This window comes from Apis mellifera, linkage group LG12 (genome assembly GCF_003254395.2).
Source record: "Apis mellifera strain DH4 linkage group LG12, Amel_HAv3.1, whole genome shotgun sequence".
Classification (NCBI taxonomy): domain Eukaryota; kingdom Metazoa; phylum Arthropoda; class Insecta; order Hymenoptera; family Apidae; genus Apis; species Apis mellifera.
Genome location: NC_037649.1, coordinates 6,993,524 through 7,015,214, shown reverse-complemented (window position 1 = coordinate 7,015,214; position 21,691 = coordinate 6,993,524). Strand labels below are relative to the sequence as shown.

Genomic DNA, 21,691 nt, shown 5'->3' with positions numbered 1-21,691 from the left:
CAAAATGAAAATCGTTCGTATGCGATAAAGCGAGCGTCATTCCGCCCCTCTGCCGAGATCATGAACTATCGAAACGAGAAATGCTAATGAGCTTCTAATAGTTTTAATTCCATTCGTCCACCCTACTACGGATTTCACGACAAACTTAAAAAAAGAAAACCCAGTGCAGGTTTTTTTTGGGGTGTAATAAATACGAATAACAAAGAAGAGATTTTCCTGGGCAGGGGATTAAGAAGATAAAAAAAAAAATTAGGTGTGAAAATCCCCGTAGTAAACTCTGCCGATGAAACACTTGCACCAGGATTGGCTAGTTTTTTGAAAAAAAGAAAAAAAAACTAGAGAAAAAAATTCATGCACTTTCACAATCGTTCTTCGAACAACTGCGGACAAAAAGCGAGTACACAAAAAGTGAAATTACAGTTTCTGGAAGATTGATTAATTATCATTTCAATAAACAAATGATAATTATTTTAGTCACGTTAAATTATATTTAAATCGTTCATTTCTTTAATATTTTTCTAAAAAAAAAAAATAATCTGTATATGTATCTCGTCTTCAACTTCAGAACAGAAATTCAAGCAATAACTTTGAAGAAGCTTTTTATTAATCAATCGAGAAACATCTTGCAACCCTAACAGATTTCACGAACATTGAAAACGCTTAAGGAGCGAGCTTACCGCCATAGAAAACAAACTGGCCACCCATCGATGATCGGTGCTCCATTATCTTCGGCCTGTCACGGCTTTAGAGGATTACACGTCGATTACGAGGCTCAATTTTAAACTGTCCGTCTACCCTCTCGCCTCGAATCGGCAACCCTTTGCGGGTTACTCCATGGTTTTACAATCAGTCACCCGTGCTGTGACACGAGCGACGGCTCGTCGAAGGGGTTGTTTCTTTTCGAAAAGCGGATTACGTTTCTCATTTTATCCTCCTTCTTTTTTTTTCTTTTTTCCTTTTTTTTCACGCTCCACACGTCGAATCGATTCTCTTCTGTGATCGATATTGATCGATGGCTTTTTCATTTATAAAAAAAAAAGTTTCGTTAGAAATTATTTTACTATTTGGAAAAATTTTCGTAGGATAATCGAAATAAAATTTGGACATTGTTAAATATCGTGATTTTGTTAACAAAATTCAATTCTGTTTTTTAAAGTTCAAATAAAAATTTTGTAAGAGGTTTGTTTTAGAATATTTTTATATTTTAGAAGGGAAAGTTTTTCAGGAGATTTTTCAGGGGTAAAAGAATAATCCATAAACAGCAGAAAGGTTTCACGCTTTTCTCCGATTCTTCATTTCTCTCTCTCTCTCTCCCTCTATAACATTTTTCGCACGTCACTGTTTACTATCCGGTACAACCCCTTTTTGGTATTTCTAGGCGTGGTAGTATTTTATAGTAAAGGGTGCTGGCAAAAGGTTTTTGGAAATCAAATGATCGTAAAAACTTCGTGCTTTTGTTTGTAGACCTTTGTTGGTTTCACTTTTCTCTCTTTTTTTTTCTTTTTTTTTTTTACATCCTTTGAATTACGATTTGTTGTTCAATCGAAAAAGATAAATTTTATACGTATATTTCTAGAAACGATTTAAAAGTTTTCTAGAAATAGAAGAATATTTTATTTATTTCTTCTTATATATTTCTTTTTCCAAATTCATTCTTATTGCGATAGTATTTACAAATCAATACACATTATTATAAAATATTAAATCGTAAGGATAGGAGGATAAGTATGAAACTTGTCACTATTAAAGGTGCAAACTCGAGTTTCCCGAACAAGGAGAACGAAAAATCCATCGTAGCATTAGAAAGTACTTGATGCGTACTCGGTATTTTGAAATTTCGAAGACCCCTCCAGTGTACGCCGCCATAGGTGCCCCCAGGTTTTTTTTCACTATGAATGATGATGTGTGGATGTTGGCTGGGCGCTAGGGGCTGGGTAAAGGGTTCCATTGTTGGACACCCCCCTCGAGAATCGAACCCTCTCTCTCTCTGTTCGCAGGAGAGACCATCGTGAAATATTGTCGGCGAGTAACAAACTACATTCTGCAAGCTGTATACTGTTAATTTTATGCCGGGTTTTTTTTTTCTTCTTCTCTCTGCCCACTTCATGGGTCCCCTTCCCTCGCGTTGTTTAGACTTGCAGCGAAAAAAGATCGTTACTGATGGAATTTTTTTATGGGGAAACGGAATCACTTTTCGATCATTTTATGATTTTTCCAACTTTTTCTATCTCTATCTCACAAATATATTTTCTTTCCTTTAATTTTACATAAAGAAAAATTGTACGATATGGTATATGATATTACATCAGGCACGTGCTACGTCCACCCCATTGTTCTTTTTATGCGTAAAGAGCTGTCTACATCCTCTTTTGATTCCTCTTTTTTCCACACGAATATGCGCCCGTGTAATGCAGCTGGAATTACACCTTTGATCAAATTTCTTTGAATAACATATATACCGTAACGAAAATACATATGAAATGTATAACTCTCCAACTCTTCTATTATTCCCTTCTACTTTTCGATAAGAAACTACCTTTTCTTCTTAAATCTTGCACGATCTCGAATCTCTTTAAGAAGAATCTCATCTCTTAACAATTATATCCATATATATATAACGTTTATATGAAATGAAATATAATTCTTCGAGGATCAAGAAGAAATATAATTAGAATTAGAAAGAAGAATTACACGAATGTACGTGATTTCCAAGTGCTGCAGAGGAGATAGAAGATAGATAAAAATGTATCGACGACATAGATGATATATCGAATGTACCTCGCAAAGAGAAAACACGATTCGAAAAAGTACAATCGTTGTTCTCGATTGGAAAACGAAACGCGGTGGGGCACGTGAGCGAGGAAATTAACGCCGTTATTTGCTCACGGGCACGCATAAGAACCCCATCAACCCCCGCGCGTGTATTTGCCTAACGTGTTTGCTCGGGAATATGAATCAGTCCACCTGGAAATGAGAAAAAAGGAGAGAGGGAAATTGGAACGAGGGACGGAAGAGGAGATCCGCGATTGTCGTACGTATTTGCCCGGCTATTTATCACGGTTTATTATTTCCTATTGTCGATGGAGTCACGCATTGTTGGCGGACGAGGAGGGCCGCGGCGAATTTCTAAAACCGTGTCCGATCGAATTTGCATATATCGGGCTGGGACGCGTGTCAGGCGTCCGATTACAGGCCCTATTAATCGCGGTTCCGCATTGTTCTCCCGCGATATCGAATTTTCTCGCCCTCCTTTGATTCTCCTTACGTTGCCCGTCTTTTAAAAGATTTTGATACAGAGATTAATTCGACGAACATTTATTTTTTAATTGGTCTTAATTTTTTTTTAGATTGAGTTACGATATTTTCGTCAAGAATGAAATTTAATAATGGAGGAAGGTTCGTGGTTAATTTTTTTTTTTCGAAAGAAAATTATTTATTTAACACTTTTATAGGATAGGAAGTATAATAAAGCTGGTGTAAAAATGTAACCACGTTTGATTTTAGAAAAAGTATCGCGATTATTCAAGGAACGAGAGTCCATTACGAGATGGCAGTTTTAGAGGCTTGAACCTTGAAGAGGCAGCACTAATCAAAAGTGGTCCACGGAGACAGATTGAGGGGCGTGCTGAAATAAATCAGCCCTTTGTTTTACGGCTTTAAAACGGCCGTTGGGGATTTCGAACGCCAAGTTATATACGTCCATTCATTAGAAACACCCCAGCTGCGAGATCGAAAAGACTTGGTCGGCCATTCAAAAACTGCGTAATCGTTGTTCTCTAATACGAATTATACCGTTATATCATTCCTCCTCTACAGCCTTTAACTGCTATATTTTATTCGAAACTATTTATTCGAAAAATTACATTAATTTCCAAGAGATAATATACTCGAATACGGAGAACAATTTTGATTGTTCAAAATTTGAAAAAAAAAATACATTTGAAGGAACGATTCATCGGATAACAAGTCAGAAGAAGCAAATTTAATATCTCGTGAATATGTATATTAGATTATGTATATTAGATATATTAAATACAATAAGAGGAAAAGTTGATGAAATGGAAGTTGTGTTCATCGATTTGATGAAAGGAAAGGGTTAAACGATGCATTGTAGCGGAAGTGATGAGAATTAATGATTTTGGAGATTTATCCTGCATCCCACAGGACCTTGTTGATGAAAGGCAAGGATCCTTCGTGTAATGACCTGTCTGTGAAGAATATTTAATTTCCTCGCACCCTTCTTGTATCGATGACTAAGACTATTATTCACAAGTTACGATAATTTTAAAAGTATTGTACTTTATATTCGACTAGATGCAAAGAATAATGAGATTGATCAAGGTATGCTATTGGATATATTTATATTTATCGCAATGACAATAAAAAAACAAATGTTAAAAGTGGAAAGTACACTATTGTTTCTAATAATCGGTAATAAATCAAAAATATTTATAAATTTTCCAGACATTGTTATATAATTATACAGGCAATGGCGGAGATAAGCAGGCGTCGATAATTTATTTTTAAACAGAATCGCGCAACGTACAACAACGGTTAACGTTTCAATTGTAAAATATTTGTTGTAAAAATTAATATCCCTCGAAATTTTCCACAAGTTTTATATCGAAAATGTAAAATTCTATCCTTAAATCTCAAAATATATAAATAATAACAAATATTTTTATTTCTTCCAACGATGCATAGGATTTCAAATATATCCTAACGTCATTTTAAAATTTTTTATTCATCTACTCTGAGTGAGTCAAGTTAAGAAATACGTAAAAAACATAAAATCGAACGAAAAGGAAAAAAGAAATCTTACGTCTTCAACATATGATAAACGATACGTGTCCAAATAATAATAATATTTGGCCGTGGTGCAGTTTATCTCAATTTTCTATTTTCAAATTTTCCTCCTGGCCTGTAAAATACCGCCACGAAGACATTATATTTTTTGAATATCGACCGATAAACGACGTACATCGATGAACCTGAGCGTGCAAGAATACACGATAATATATTATTATTGCGCGGGCGCGGGTCAATAATCGAGCACGTTGCCTGGCGACGGTGCTCCTGCTCTCTCTCAGCCTCCGGAATTTCTTCTTCTGCGGACTAGTCCTGCAACCGCGACTCGCAGAAGTCCAGCAACCTTCGATACATCGGCATCGGACCGGTTTCATACTCTCGCTCACGAATACACGCCGTTAAACACTTGGTAAGTCGAATCCGGACGATTTAGATCGAACTTCGCCTTCGTTTCGTTTTGTTCTTCGATTTATTACAATTCACCACTTTGAAACAGCGTTCCAATCTCTCTTTCTCTCTCTCTCTCTCGTTCCACTCTTTTATCGTTCGCCTTTTTTTCGAAAGTTCAAAAGTAAAATTTCGAGTGTCCAGATAACGTTCATACAACGTTACGTTTCAATCGATATCGATATTGGAGAATTTATCGATATTGGTTTTTTTTTTTTATTCTTTTACTCTTTCAGTCGATCACGACGACCTAATGGAACGAGCAAAGAGAGAAGAAGCGATATATTGACGATATCCCAGAAGTTATCTACGTTGTTTAAGTAGGATAATCTGCGTTGTTGTTTCTTTTTTTAGCGGTTGGACGATTCGCTAGTTATGTGGAGGAAAAGTAGACAGTTGGCAAATGCTCGAGTTTGCCCATCAGAAGAAAGTGATAAAGAGGATGAAGGAAGGTATCGAGCTGTATTACGTGAGGTCGGGAATAGATTCGAGGAGCTGTGCGGATTTAAATTGGCCGATCTCTCGTCTTTCGAGAGATTCGTTGCGCTCTTGTATCGACCCGCTGATCCAGCTAGCTTAGGAGTCGTTCGAGCACTCTTTGGTAATTTTCGATTCGATTTAAAGATAAATTAAATTTATTTATCGGCAAAGAATGAAATGACCACGGGAATAAGAATAAAATCGTCCACAGGATTGTGCATGGTGTTGGACGTGGTGGAGGAACGAGGATTGGGCGACGTCGATATAAAGTGGGGAGATCCTATGGAGTGTCACTTCCCTTTGATTCACGGGATGAAACCGTTGCCGTTGCCATGGATGATAACAATTTACGCGATAATGTGGATAGGCGCTTTCGGAATCATGCTCGGCTCGAGGTTCAAAATAGCTTGCGCCTGTTTCCTGATTCCTTATTGGTACATCTTCCTGTTGGACAAGAGCTATTGGAACAATCATACGTACCTATATGGTATCATTGTGATCCTCTTGTGGGGCACGGGGGCTGACAAATACTTGTGAGTTGTGAAATTAATTAGAGTAGCATTATTATGGTATCTATGATTGAAGAGATGGAAAAAATTTTATCCTTAATTTAGAGGGAATATTTTTTTAATTTTTCCAGCGCGTTGGATGCCACTGAAACGAAAAGAAGTGACAATACCGTACCGTTGTGGAACTACTTCATTTTGAAGTTCCAATTTTTCGCGCTGTACTTTTTAGCTGGACTGAAGAAATCCGGTGTGGAATGGTTATCTGGATACGCCATGGCAAATTTGTCAAGGCATTGGGTCTTCACCCCGTTTAGGTAGGTTTTAATCAAAGAATATTGAAGAATAGAAGGCTGGACATTTTGAAGTGAAGTGTATAAGTGAAAAGTAAAATTGAAACGCTTAACGATATAAGAATATATAGAATTATTAATAGGACAGAGTGTACGATACATTTTTGTCATTTACGGTTTTTTCTTTTTTATTATATTTAGTCTCCAATTGTACCTTATCAGAAATATTGAACTTTTATAGTCGATAAATTATTGCACCATTTCAGATTATTCTTGACCACCGAGCAAACTGATTTTTTCATAGTTCACTGGTTTGGATTTATCTTTGACCTTACCGTTGGATTTTGGATGCTGTTCGATAAAACTCGTATCCCTGCAATGGTATTTTGTACCGCTTTCCACTTAATGAACTCTAGGTTATTTAGCATTGGTAAGCATTCTGGTTCATGATTCTCATCACGTACTCCCTCAAAGCAAAAATATTCATACCGTTACGAGTATTATATTAATTTCAGTGTTTATCCCCAGGAATGTTTCCATACGTGTGCCTTGCGACAATGCCGCTCTTTTGCAAACCGAATTGGCCCCGAAGCCTCGGCTCTTTCCTCAAACGTAACTCTTACTTTTCATTTTCTGCGAAAATTCAGGATATAAAGATCTGTGATAAAGGCACGATAGATCTGCCGAAAGATTGGCACGATAATCTAAATGGAAACGGGCCATCGATGATCGATAATGGAAATCGAGAAGGTACAGATTCGATAAACTCTACAATTAATTGTAAAAAACACACGAAGAGAATGAATCGAGGAAAATCGGCAAAAGTGACGAGGAAGCAAAAGTTCGTAGTTTCTCTGTTACTATTCCATGTATTCTTGCAGTTTTTCTTACCATACTCTCATTTTATCACGAAGGTACACTAATAATAAGTTCCTGATTACGCCAATCGTTTATCTCTTATCTTTCTCTTTTCTTTTATTTTTTAATCCATTCGTTTCTTTCTTTTTTCTTCTTCTTATTATCAGGGTTACAACAATTGGGTACCGGGAATGTACGGATACTCTTGGGATATGATGGTCCACGTTTGGGACACTGTACTCGTAGTGGTTAAAGTTCACGACAACGCGAGTAACGAGGATCGTTATTTGGATCCCACAGCTTGGGTACAGAGTAATAGGTGGGAGAAACACGGTGACATGCTCGTGCAATACGCCTCTTGTTTGAAAGTAAGTGTTATCTTTATCAATAAACACGTGTCATTGAATTAAGTAATAGAATTAAGAAATCGGAGATTTCTTTTTTTTTATTTACCAATCCAATGGAATTTTTAGATTTTTGAAAATAAATTGGAATAATTATTTTAAAATTTTAGAAGTAAATAATTATCGTTATCAAAATTATTAAAATTCGTATCGTAGAATTAAGCAATTTTATTTTTTAAGAAAGAGATTTTTCTCTTTTCTTTTCTTTTATTAAATCCAATGAAATCTTTAGAATTTAAGAAGACTATGTACCATGAAATTTCATTAATTATCTGTTATAACGGAGAATAATTTAATATTTTGCAGGAAAACTTGATTAAGCAGGAGAGGCAATTTTTCGAGAATAACTTCCAACGCGATAAAAGGCCAAAATGGTCGCGATTGTCGACGAATTTGAGTATCTATATCGACGTGTGGTGCTCGTTAAACGGAAGATTCCAACAGAGAATGTTTAATCCAAATGTTGATATGTTAACGGTAGATTGGCATCCTTTTAAGCCCATCTCGTTTTTAATGCCACTACTTTCCCAGTATAATTCCTACAGGTATGGATAATGGACGTAATTCGTTTCGTTTAATGATTATATTTCATCGATTCCTTACAAAATGGCTATAATAAACTGTGATAAATCTTATCATCATTATTTTTCACGATATAATTCTTAATTCTAAAATGAGAATAATTATTAAAATTAAAATTATAATATGAAAAAAATATTCTCTCGAGAAATTAATTATTTGATCCATATATATATCTAATTTTCAATTATTATCGTTGCAATTCTATTATTTTAGATACAAGCTGGAAGAAATTCAGCAACAAATTTACACTTGGTCCAACGACACGGACGTCCTCTTCGTTGCCGATTTTCCAGGCATGCATCTGGATAATTACATCACCAAAAACTTCACCAACGTCACGTTGACGGTACTCGAAGGTGAAGTGACGTACAGCGACGAGAGACGGGAACACGACATCATGGTAGCGAAGGGATCATCGATTCCGATTGAAACGGGACAATTTCACAAAGTGAAAACTGTTAGCGCTTATCCAGCTTGCTACATGTACACCTGTACAAATCGGAACAAACAGCAATCAGGAATTAATGGGTATTTCACAATTTTATAAATTTCTAAAAATAGACAATTTGTTAAATATAATCTTTGTTAAATTCTTCAAATATTTTCTTTGCTTTGGAAAGATTAAATTATGCTTCTAAATCTAATTAGTTAAACAATGTTTGCAATATAGATTTAAAAAATACGTGATTAATTTTTCTTTCTTCTTCTTTACAGAACAACAGTGATTGAAGAATCGAAAGAAGCTCTACCAATCGCAAAGGAAATAAATTATAAAATCGACGCTTGGATAAGAGCGTTCCATCACATTGCGAATGCATTTTTCTACTTGGTGTACGACGTGCCCATGGTTCGAAGGGTACAAATAAGCAATTAATCTGATTTCCTTTTATTATTATATAAAGCAAAGCGATTTCCGTTTCCTCGAATGAATAATTATTTAGTAGTAAGTAGGAAATAGGAGAGCGTGAAAAAATTTATTTTTTTACCTGTCGAGGGTAAAATTGTGATAACGATTCTCAGCGAATAGCGTTATGATTAGCTCCACGCATAGTTAATTGCTACAAAGAATTAAATACGTTGGAAGATAATTTATTATAATTTTATCAGTTATCTCGCGTCGAAAAATATGACAAGTGGGAAGAAAAAAGTGTTCGAGAGTGCGTGATGATAACGATGTGTAACATTGTGCAGTCTATTATTAATTGTTTAATAAAAAAGATAAAGTCGAAGACGATCGTAATCATAAGTACCGTCGATTCATCTAAGCCTATTTGGAATCGCATCTCGTAACAATGAAATTCTAAACTTTTCTCACTTAACGTGATTGGAGAACGGTGACGCGAAATTAATCTCAAGGATATCGAATCATAGATACATGCTATCGATTGTATTATTTATAGATAAATAATGAAAGTAAACAATGTGCATATTTCTTGTATTACAAATTACCATGGAAATTTATCGATATAATAAATATTCAACATGTGGCGTGATATCCAATAATTTATACAAAAGATGGAAAATTTAATTTTAGGATAAATAATTTTTGTATAATAATTGAAGTACGTTTGGTTCGTTTTAAAAAAAAGAAATAATTCTTTTGAAATTGATGACAAGATAGATCTCAAGATGAATTTTATAATTCTCGATAGCAAGATAAGACAAATCGTTAAAATTAACCAACTGTGGCTGTGAAATGTACACAATTAAATATTCCCCCTCTCCTTCTCTGGCGTAGTAACTGTGTTGTAAATCGCATACGCCTACGTTAATCGCATAAATTTGATCGCATAACTCGTATCATTGTAATAAGCTTTCTCGTCTGATAAGTTGTAAGTAAATGCATCCGGTGAATCTGTTCATCTCAGTAACGTATCTACTATTTCATATTATCTCGTTTTCGACAAATCGAATAACGATGTTGTCGTCAACTCAAAAATATGTTGCCACCTGTTTTCTTTACGACATTGCTTTTATCAATATTTTTTTTCTTTTTTTTTTTTTTTAGAAATAATTACAGAAATAATTTCTTAATGGCGGTTTATATACAGCTTCAAAAGTTTGTTTTATTATAGGTTGTATATCTAAGATAAAAAATTATTTATGATAACAAGTTTTTGTAAGTTTTTTTTATAATTGTTACTGTTTTTCTTTTTTGCATTCATTTTGCTTCGTTCAAAGTTATTAAAAAATTTATTAATTTTGATTCAAAGTGTTCAAATATTTTTGAGAGTAATTATACAGATAGGAATGTAAAAATTACAAATATATGTTAATTCATTCTTTTTTTAACGAGTTATAAACAGGTTTATAAACGGTTTAATAAACGCGAATGTGGAAACCTGTCGAGAAAAAAATCTAATGAAATGAATCTTTCTAAATAAAAAAGTCAAGATAAACAAGTGTACGATAAATATTTATATAAAATTTCCATTTATTAATTAATCTTTGATATGGAATCGTGAGTAAGATTCTTGAATCGATGGAATTGTGACAATGCTCTCTTTAAGAATCGAGGACACTGACACTGAGTGAATCAACCCGATTATCATTATCGTACTATATAATTATTGCAATCAATATGCGTAATTTCTATTCTACGACTTTACCTGACCAGTATGCTTATCTAGATACGTGGTGGAGGAAACGACTGTCGATCGTTCAGTCGCTCGTACACGTTCAGAGTCCTTCGACATATGGAACGTTGAACGATGTAGTGGAAATCGTTGTTAATGATACAATTGATCAATCGTGAAATAGGTGAACGTTAAGGAAAAGTGTAAATTTTTGGAGTGATTTTGGAGTGACGTGATCGGATTATTTTCAAATTTATTTGTTAAGTGAAAAGTAATTGAACGATGATAACATAGTAACGTGTAGTAAGTGAAAATATTGGTGATAAAATTTGTAAACTTGTATACGACGAAATATGAATGATTCCTGATTGATTAAAGATCTCTCTTGAGATTAAGAAATGAAAGATTAAGAAATAAAATCAAAATTTAATTTAATCTTCGTCCCAAATAATTTGAAAATCGATTTATTTCGATTTCGACAGAGAGAAAAGAAAAAGAATAAACATGATAACCGATCAAGATAAGAAAGAAAATATAGAAAGAACGAAATCCACGGATCCTCTTTTGGAGGCGCTCGACAAATTGGGCTGCGGATCCAACTTTCTATGGATAATATTTATTTTTACGCTCACGCCGACTATATTCAATGGAATGCACTCTATGTCCTATATCTTTATTGCAGAAGTAAGATTAACTCGTTTATCGATGAATGGTACATTTGATATTTCCATAGAATCTGGATAAACTTTTGTTTCAAAATTAAAATAAGAAATATTTCAATTAAAAATTCGATAGATAAATCTGTGTACAATCGTATTATAAATAGATGAAATATATTATTTCTCTATAGGTTCCCACGCATTGGTGCGCAATACCAAGTTTGACCGCTGCAAATTGGACAGATGAAGAAATAAGAAATATCTCTTCGTCCGATTCGTGCACCATGTATAATTACGATTACGATTATTTCGCGCATATCGGATACGAGGAAGCTTTGGAGTACAAAATTTCTCACACCCTACCCGAGTCGATCCCTTGTCAATCGAGGAGCTTCGCAAACGATATCGATGGAACTTCTCTAGTTCAAGATGTGAGTATTGGATCGACGTGATATTTCAATTTTAAATATATCAAATATATTTCATCAATGATAGTCTGTGGAAAGCGATGACAACGCACATCTGCAGTTCAGTGTAAATTTTGTATAATTCATTTAATTATATTGACCTTTAATTTTTAATTAATTAAACTGGATTGTAGATATTAAATTATAAGTTTATGTATTATATAAATTAAGTTTACTATAATAAGTGCGTTCCCCGTATCAAGATATTCTCCATAATTTAAAGGGAGAAAAATAAAATTTTTTAATTCTCTTCCTCCCCTTTTATATTCTTTTCTTTCTCATTCTATTTTCCTCCTGAACTACTCGTCAGAAATTCCTGTAATAAGTGTGTTCCCCGTATCAAGATATTCTCCATAATTTAAAGGGAGAAAAATAAAATTTTTTAATTCTCTTCCTCCCCTTTTATATTCTTTTCTTTTTCCCTCCTGAACTATTTTCACTCTCGTCAGAAATTCCTCTCCTTTTTCGACTCTCGAATATTGCAACGACATCTACAGCATTCGCCATTAATTTTATAGATGTAAAACTCGAAAGGTACAAAATTTCTTTTACCATGTATTTGCGTCCTCTTGAAATTGAATCCTTTTTTAAAAAAAAAAAAAATTGTCAATAATCATCGGATTGAATTTAATACCGATTTTATTAATAAATGATTTTTAGTGGGATCTGGTGTGCGAGAAAACAGCCGATCGTTCGAGCACTCACATGGCTTTGTCCCTTGGAAAATTATTGGGCAGTGCTTTTTTCGGGATTGTGGCCGATAAGTACGGTCGCAAGATATGTTACGCCGTTGGTATAATAATGTTGATCACGTCGGGTCCAGCCGGTGCTGTTGTACCCTGGTACTGGGCTTTTATAATCTCGAGGCTAATTAATGGTGCCAGCCACGCTGCTATACAGTACTCGTCTTTCACGACACGTAAGTTGCACGCGCGTGTTAACGAAGCTGTGTGTGACGTACGTAGCGGTTTAGCGTTAATAAAAAGGAAAAAGAGAACAATTTACATTAACGCGAAAAAGATTTATTTTAAGATATTTTATTTCAAAAAATATTTTAGTAAAATCTTCAACCTAAATAACAATTATTCGAGATTATATTTTCCTACGATCAGTGTATAATTTTCAATTGTTTATATTGTACAGTTACAGAGGTAGCGAGCGAAAAACATAGAAGGTGGATGGGGATCGCTTACAATACTGGATACGCTACAGGAATAGTGATCGTGTCGGGTATAGCTTATTTGTTACGCGAATGGAGACACATTCAATTAGCGATATCTTTGCCTGCTCTGCTTCTATTAATACATCTATGGTAAGTATACATAATTACGTAATGTGTTAAAATCATTCGTTGTCAAAAGTAAGTTGTTGTCGAGAAAGAATTCTTCTTTGAAAGATTGAATTGAATTGATTAGTAATATTCTGCTACTATTAAATCGATAGCCCAATTCTTGGTGAAATTTATCGTAATGAATATAAAGATAATTTTATTTTTAGGTTTATGCCGGAATCTCCGAGATGGCTGATAGCGCACAATCGTCGAAAGGAGGCGAAGATGTTGATCGATAAGGCGTCTAAAGTGAATCGAATTGAAAGAACGACCACGGTATCGTCGACCATACAAAAGCAGGAATTGAGAGATACGAATGTTATAACGAATGTTAATCCGAAATTGACATCGACGAAGAGCATCGAAGATAAATTGCATAAAAATATCAAAGGATTTCAAGTGCTAATCAGCAACGGCGAATTACGAAAGAGAATTCTTATCACGAATTTTACTTGGATGACTGCGTCTCTGACTTATTATGCGTTAGGTAAACAAAAAGATCAGGCTTTATCTACGATAAAATTTGAAAAATTATCTTTTTCAAAAGTTCTGATTGCATTTTTTTTTTATCAAGTAATTGTATTCGTTCTATTTTTTTTTTTCCTTTTTGGAAATTGATCAACGATATGTGTTATTCGTTTCAGCGTTAAACGTGAACAATTTCTCAACAAATCGTTACATTTACGTGCTCGTAATGGGTCTAACCGAAATACCGGCTTACTTGATACCAACTCCTATTCTAATGATAGTAGGACGACGCCGTGGAAGTGAGATTTTATACATCGTTGCGGCGCTATGTTTATTGTGCATTCTAGCCATACCGACCAGCGAAACGGATGCGATTATGGTGATATCTTTGATCGGAAGGTTTACCGCCTCAGCCGCTTATGGCATAGTTATTTTATACAGCTCAGAACTTTTTCCCACGGTAAATGCACCTTCATTCTTTTACATCATGGAATTCATTTCATATTTCCGCTAATCTAATGGTTCTAACTTCTTACCTTGTAATAATTCCTTCAGATACTGAACTCATCTTTTTCCAGAATTTATTTATTATTCCTATTTAATCTTTGATATGTATAATATAATTTCTTTGATAATTTTTTTCAAATCCCATAGAAATTCAATTTCGTATACCATAGAATTTTATTTATTTTGTACTTATTTCCATGGTATTTTTAATCCATGATTGACTCCTAATTCCTTGCACAGATTTTCAGATGAAGGATAATTCTAATTAATGTTTTTTTACTACTCATATTCCAGAATCTGTGATATGTATATATAATCTTTTCGATAATTTTTCAAATCCCATAGAAATTCATATTCAATTTCGTATATCGTAGAATTTTATTTATTTTATTTCCATGATATTTTTAATCCATGATCGACTCCTTACTTAATTCCTTGCACAGATTTTCAGATGAAGGATAACTCTAATTAATGTTTTTTTACTACTCATAGAATTTGAATATATAATCTTTTCGATAATTTTTCAAATCCCATAGAAATTCATATTCAATTTTGTATATCGTAGAATTTTATTTATTTTATACTTATTTCCATGGTATTTTTAATTCATGATCGACTTACCTAATCCTTTGGACAGATTTTCAAATAAAGGATAATTCTAATTAATGTTTTTTTATCATTCATATTCCAGAATTTTCGATAATTTTTCAAATCTCATAGAAATTCATATTCAATTCAATTTCGTATATCGTAGAATTTTATTTATTTTATTTCCATGGTATTTTTAATCCATGATCGATTCCTTACCTAATTCCTTGCACAGATTTTCAGATGAAGCACGGATAACTCTAATTAATGTTTTTTTACTACTCATATTCCAGAATCTGATATGTATATATAATTTTTCGATAATTTTTTAAATCTCATAGAAATTCATATTCAATTTCGTATATCGTAGAATTTTATTTATTTTATATTTATTTCCATAATATTTTTAATCGATTCCTTACCTTAATTCCTTGGACAGATTTTCAGATGAAGCACGGATAATTCTAAATTCTAATGTTTTTTTAACCATCTTTGAATGATTCTCGAGAACAGGTGTGCAGGAATTCTGCGATCGGTATCAATTCCGCGATGTCCCATGTTGGAAGTGTGGCTGCGCCTTACGTCGCTGATTTATTAGGAGCCGTGGTATGGTGGGGGCCGACCACGCTTTGCGGTGGTTTAGCGCTAATAGCTGGTTTGTTATGCTCGATATTGCCGGAAACACGTGGCAGGCCTTTGGCGAACACAGTGGACGAGGAAGTCAGCGAGGGAAGAGAGAACGTGTCTTTCCACAATTGTTGCAAGTGATAAAAAAGTGACAAAAATCTGGACTCCTCGATACGTACACTGCCGATCAAAAGTTTCAAATCATCATTAATTCAATAATTTGTATGGAAAAATCGGAATTCAGGAAGTTGAAGTGGATATCTGTGATTTATTAACTTCGAACTGATATAATAAAATTCGAATCGAAAATTTGATTTTTGATCGATAGTGTATCTACATTTGGTCGCGTTTCATATTTCTTTTATACAAGGTAATATTTTATATACGTTATACATTGTGTAGTTTCACTCATTTACAAAGGAATTAGATTTAAATCTGCCAAATATATTTTACCCAACTGTGTTGCTTTAAGTTTGAAATGGAAATAAATTTGTACTGATTTATAATAAAGCTATGCGAAAATTCTTTCATTTCCTTTTTCGACGATATTTCGTTTCACGTCCAAAGTTGTAACATTATATTTGACCGAACAGTGTTGCTCGTTCACAGTGAATAATTCTCTCTTGTTTTTCAAATGTTATATAATAACTTAACTATTGTAATTATACTTATCATGTGTGTATATATATATATATATGTATATACGATTATTTTAATTTGAACATAATTTCCTGTGTTGATAATAATCTTTTGGTTTTATTGCATTATTCTATATAACGAGTGATATCTTGCATATAACATATTGCAAGTGTGGCGTTGAAAGAAAGCGTATATAAATTCGAAGCATGAAGAATTTATCGTTCATTTATTTCTGGTTTATCCTCTATTTTGTAAGGATAGATTATATATATATATTATTTACATAAATTATACATTTATGTAATTGTAAGATATTGTACTATTATAGGGAGTTCAAAATTTACGTGCACGAAGCGTCAATATTTTTCAAGATATTGCAGACTGCGTGGATCGATCAAACATGACATTTCGTAAGTAAAAAATATCTCGTAAAGTTGAGATTATTATAGTAAAACGATCTTCCTCGTTAATTTTATAAAATTTATGAAATTCATTATTCATATTTACAAAAATTATTTTATATATAACTTTCTCGAAAAAATGAACTTTTCACGAATTGCAGATGAATTGAAGAAACTTCGTGATTCGTCGGAGGCAAGAATAAAATTAATAAACGAGGAGGAAAATTTCAGGAACTATGGCTGTTTCCTAGCTTGCATTTGGCAACAAACTGGCGTGGTAAGACATCCACGTGCATCCAATAAATTAACACGTTTTCCATCTTTATTTTTACTTTAGATGAATGGCTCCGAATTGAGCACGTACAACATAGCAGGGATTATCGAGGGACGATACCACGATGACGAAGATCTTAAAACGTTTTTCCATAAGATCGCGTTAACGTGCGAAGATGACGTTCACAGGAAGTGTAAGTAAATCGCATTTGTTGTCGCGAATTGTTATCAATATTCTTAATATTTAAAATTATAGAAACGTAAATGTCGATGTTACAGTTTTGCACGTGAACGACGAGTGTGACGTCGCTCTTAGCTTCAAATTGTGCATGTTGAAAGCTATGCGTAATTATCCCTGAATCAATCTATATTTTATCTATTTGCACTTGTCTATTACCGCAATCGGAAAAATTATAGAGGATTAAAAGAATATTTCATTATTCCCACCTTTTATCGCTACCTTCCTCCCTAATAGCGTTCAAATAGGCCTAATAGCGACATACGATAAAATTAATCAATCAGGAAGAACAGATGGATATACAGATTGACACGCGTTTCTAGAACAATTAGATTGCACGTTCGTCGGATAGTTGCAATTGTTGTTCCTTCGTGCAGTGTCGACAAGGCGCGTACATGTTCGGCAAAAAGTTGAAAAACTCGTCGACTGAGATTTCGAAATCTCAGGAATTAGTAAGGTATCGAACGAGAAAAATTCATTTTTTTCTTCTAACTTTTAATTGAAGATTGGATACGAAAAAAAAAAGAAAATCTGTATTTTAACGCGTAATTAAAATCAAAAAAAAAAAAAAAATAAAAAAGTTGAATATTTTGATATTTAATGATTGCCTCGAAGAAAAGAATAATTTTTCCATTCAGTCTTCAATTCGATCAGATAATATAAAAATAATCATTTTGCACGTTGATGAGCGTGCAGTTTCGTTTGGCGGAGACTTCTAGTTCTTGGTTCGACATTTGGAATCGCTCTACTTTTGTTCTGGTCGTGCTACATATTTTTCAATATGTTAAACTACAAGATTACGGATACCTTTCCTAAAAGAACAACAAATTACACGCATATTGAAAAATGGTCGGAATTTCAACAATCTTTGGATGGAGAGGTCGAGGAAAGGAAAGTATTGGCGAGCTCGTATTGCCAGATTCAATCGTGCGACACGATAATTTGCACGTCCATCCCGAGAGACGCTAATATCGAAAAAGTGGTGTCAACCTATATTGAGAATGATTTTAAGGTACTGAGAGAGATCAATAATGAATATTTCCAGTTCCGTTTCTACTTTTTCCAACCATTCGTTTGAGTCGGATAAAGGATTTTGTTGTTACGATTTTGTAGCGGTAATTAATCGGCATTTCCACGAAAAGGAAATGCAAGCAACGACGTGTATTGCATCATTAAGAAGAATAAATTGATCGAATATTATACCGCTATGAAATTGCAACTTGTTTCAATCAGAGGTTTCGCTCAGATAACGTATTTATAATGAAAAAATATTTATGATTATAATTCATATTTCTTTTTTTTTTAACAATTAAAAATTAATTTCCTCTGTTCTCTGAGCATTGCGTAATGTTGTTAAAATTTCTGCTGCAGGCAAACTGCAAGAACGCGAGATCCGTGAAATTGTCGATGAAAGATTGCGAATTCTCGGACAACACGCTTCGAAAGAATTGGCTGAACACCAGCTTGTCGATCGATGAGTTGACGTTGAACCGATGCTCCCTCAAGGAAATAGAGGACGACGCGTTTGCCTCGCCCATTTACGAAAAAACGAGCAAGATCATCATCGCGAACAACAAGATCTCCTCTTTGCGCAAGGCGATGTTTCGTCACCTCGAAGAATTGCAAGAGCTGAGCATACAAGAGAACACGGTCAAGTCGGCCGAATTTAATCTGCTCGAGGAGGTCGCGGGTTCTTTGACCAATCTGGAACTCTGCCAAGCCATCAACGATCGAGAAGTGCTTAAGAACATAACGGGGGCGGGCGAGTTGTTCAAGTTGAAATTGTTATCGTTGTACGGAAACGTTATATCAACCGTCGACGAGAAATTGTTCGCGGGGGTGTCGAGAATCGAGGCGCTCTACCTGCACGACTCGAACGTCGCCACGGTGTCCCGTGACGCCTTGAAACCGATAGCTTCGTCCGTACTGCTCTTGACATTGAACAGAAACAGGATAACGTCATTGCCAGAGGGGGTGTTGGATTCGGTGATCAGCCCCGCTAAACATTTCCACGTATACGTGCAAGACAATCCTTGGCACTGCGATTGCAACTTGAAATGGATGCAAGATTTCGTGGAGGATCACTCGGGCTTGATAGACAATCCAACTTGCAACACGCCACCGATGAACGCTGGAAAATCATTCGCTGTGGCGAATTTCTCTTGCGACCAGTCGTCGTCCATTGCCACCATCCCTGCCACGATATCGAATACCTCGCCACGATCATCTAGCGAACACGCCACGAATCGAAATAACCTCACTTCGACCCCTCGAATATCTACCACCACCAGCGAGAACAACAACGACAAAATGATCCGTGTCACTTGCAACGCAACCGACACGTCCCTACAAACTTACAACTCGCGCAAGTTGCGTTCGACGGCAGCGGACGTTCAACTCCACCCCCGATTTCCCAATTTCTACGTCTCCAAGATCCTAGACACCAGCATACTGGTGAACCTTCCCAATCTCACCCAATCTGTCACTCTGCTCTGGTTCGACAACGGTAACGTGTACAACACCGTCAGATGCGCGAGAAATGCGAAACGGTCTTATCTCGTGGAGGATATCGATCCGCAGACGTCGTACACGATCTGTTTGCTCGACGATAACGGGATATTTATATCCCCGTTGAATTGCTTGGCCGTAACTTCGAGGCCCGTTTACGAGGCCAGGACCTGGTTGACGAACGCCGACAAAACTCTGGTCCTCTCGTTATTGATCGCTTCGCTTCTCCTCCTCTTCTTCGTGGGCGGTTTCCTCTCGTTTCTGCTCATTAGGCGGCACCCGACGTTGCTTCGTGGCAGCAAACGCGTGATGCTGGTCAAACGTTGGAACTTGGACGCCATCGTGCTTCCCAAAGGTGTGGACGCGAACGAGAAGTGGAGGAGGCGGCGCTCGTACGTCGCCAAGTCGCACGAGGATGGATACGTGACCCCGTTGCCCCCGGTTAGGATCTCTCGACATCTGGGATCGAGATCGAGAAGGAGCTCGCAGAGCGATAGAAATAGTTACGTGTCGCCGATGGAGACGATCGAGACGCAATCGGGTTTGTGGGGGCTGGAGAAACGGAGATCGATCGCTCCTCCAGTCCCCCCCCATCCTTCCCGCGCGATCATTCCATCCGTTTCGCGACCCGATTCCAAATACGAGCGTGGCTGCGAAGTGTTCACGATCTAATTTAATTTTCGCGATACTCGATACTTATTATTGGACCGCGACCTGTTTTACAAGAATTAAACGATGATCTCGTATCTCTCGTTTACTTCTGGGCTTCTTTACACGTTGCGCGCGTTTCGCAAGTGTGCGACGCTTCAGCGCTTCTCAACGTGCAACGTTTCAACGTTTAATTTTGCTATTATCATTATTATTATTATTATTATTGGAGAAGATACAATAAAAAGCTTTGTTGAAAACGTATGATAGAATTACAATAATGTAATCAGAGATGGGGAATATAAAGAAATAGTTATTTTTCGAAAGTTTGAGCAGAAACAAAGAAATTCGTTTCTTATATCGAAGTATAATTTTCCACGTATAAAATACGCAATAAACGATCCATCGATGATGCACACTCGATGTCGACACGATCGAAGAAAAATGACCGATCTCGTTAGTTGAGAAACGCTAACCCGGCCCTCGTTCTCGCCTCGTCGGATCGACTTTCGTTAAATCTGGCGGACAGCCCAAAGATACGCGTGTCAATGTCAATATTTCAACGATCCCCTATTATAACCGGAATGAAAGAGAGGTTGCTCTCGATCGATGAAAATAAAAAAAAGAAAAAAAAGGAAAGAAAAATTTGAATCGATTCGTACGATTTTCCTCCTGTATCGTTCCCGTTTGTTGCAAAATTGCAAAATTGCCCGACCACAATGGCCGATTATTATCATTGGCCGTGTCTGCCGTTTTATTTTTGACGATTAGGTCAGTAGTTCGTAGCCGGTGGATCGTCGAAGGCTCCCGATCTGATTGGCCGAAGGAGGTCGGTCAAGATTCGGTCCGTTCGGGTTCTCTTTTCTGAGAAGCGGGTGCCAGCCAGCCGAGCTTTTTTACACGCTCGCGGGGCTGGCAATCCACTGCAATCACTCTAAAAGGACGCAATGCCAATATCAAACCGCTGTATTGGATCGACTGGCTCGCAATCGGTATAATCGTTTGCGTTGCTCGCCCACCGTGGAAATGACCGGTGCTATACGCAACACCGCGTCATCGGCTTTCTACGGCCCCTGCCAATCGCAGTTCCGGATTCGCGTGAGCTTGACATTGCCAAATGATGTAACGAAGTGGCTCCGTTTCCCTCACCTTTGCGGCGAAACGGCCTCGCGAAGTTGGGATGAATCATCGCCGGGCGAAATTTATCTATTTCGATTGTCCTCAATTTCGATTTCCTCGCTTCACTTCGTTAAAAGGGCCAATAGATGGATTATGGTTGTGAAGAACGATGAATTTCGATCGAACGAATGAATTTTTTGAATTATTATTCTTTTCGGATATTTTTTTGGTAATAAAAATATACGTTTGATTCGTTGAATTCAC

General features: G+C 35.9%; 4 protein-coding genes across 7 annotated transcripts; all 4 read left to right on the top strand.

The window, feature by feature from the left end:
• The first annotated feature begins 3,451 nt into the window (after positions 1-3,451).
• On the top strand, positions 3,452-9,788 carry LOC551869 (vitamin K-dependent gamma-carboxylase). Its single transcript, XM_016915547.2, has 10 exons — positions 3,452-5,218; positions 5,611-5,857; positions 5,948-6,269; positions 6,377-6,559; positions 6,802-6,965; positions 7,064-7,449; positions 7,561-7,761; positions 8,104-8,342; positions 8,593-8,907; positions 9,094-9,788. Exons 2-10 carry the CDS (start codon positions 5,632-5,634, stop codon positions 9,251-9,253), a joined length of 2,196 nt encoding a protein of 731 aa, XP_016771036.1. The 5' UTR covers positions 3,452-5,218; positions 5,611-5,631; the 3' UTR covers positions 9,254-9,788.
• A 1,004-nt stretch (positions 9,789-10,792) lies between these two features.
• LOC102653922 (organic cation transporter protein) lies at positions 10,793-16,126 on the top strand. Its single transcript, XM_026444141.1, has 7 exons — positions 10,793-11,639; positions 11,806-12,045; positions 12,742-13,000; positions 13,225-13,393; positions 13,579-13,898; positions 14,056-14,339; positions 15,488-16,126. The coding sequence occupies exons 1-7, from the start codon at positions 11,460-11,462 to the stop codon at positions 15,740-15,742; spliced, it is 1,707 nt and encodes a 568-aa protein (XP_026299926.1). The 5' UTR covers positions 10,793-11,459; the 3' UTR covers positions 15,743-16,126.
• Positions 16,127-16,235: 109 nt separating this feature from the next.
• Positions 16,236-17,354, top strand: Obp12 (odorant binding protein 12). 4 transcript variants are annotated; one of them, NM_001040229.1, is given in 5 exon segments: positions 16,236-16,280; positions 16,569-16,650; positions 16,803-16,918; positions 16,979-17,108; positions 17,194-17,273. In NM_001040229.1, coding segments are annotated over 5 exon segments (453 nt in total).
• A 146-nt stretch (positions 17,355-17,500) lies between these two features.
• On the top strand, positions 17,501-21,690 carry LOC100578238 (leucine-rich repeat transmembrane protein FLRT3). The gene is made up of 3 exons (XM_006562256.3): positions 17,501-17,609; positions 17,849-18,164; positions 18,524-21,690. Exons 1-3 carry the CDS (start codon positions 17,548-17,550, stop codon positions 20,330-20,332), a joined length of 2,187 nt encoding a protein of 728 aa, XP_006562319.3. The 5' UTR covers positions 17,501-17,547; the 3' UTR covers positions 20,333-21,690.
• The last annotated feature ends 1 nt before the right edge of the window (position 21,691 follows it).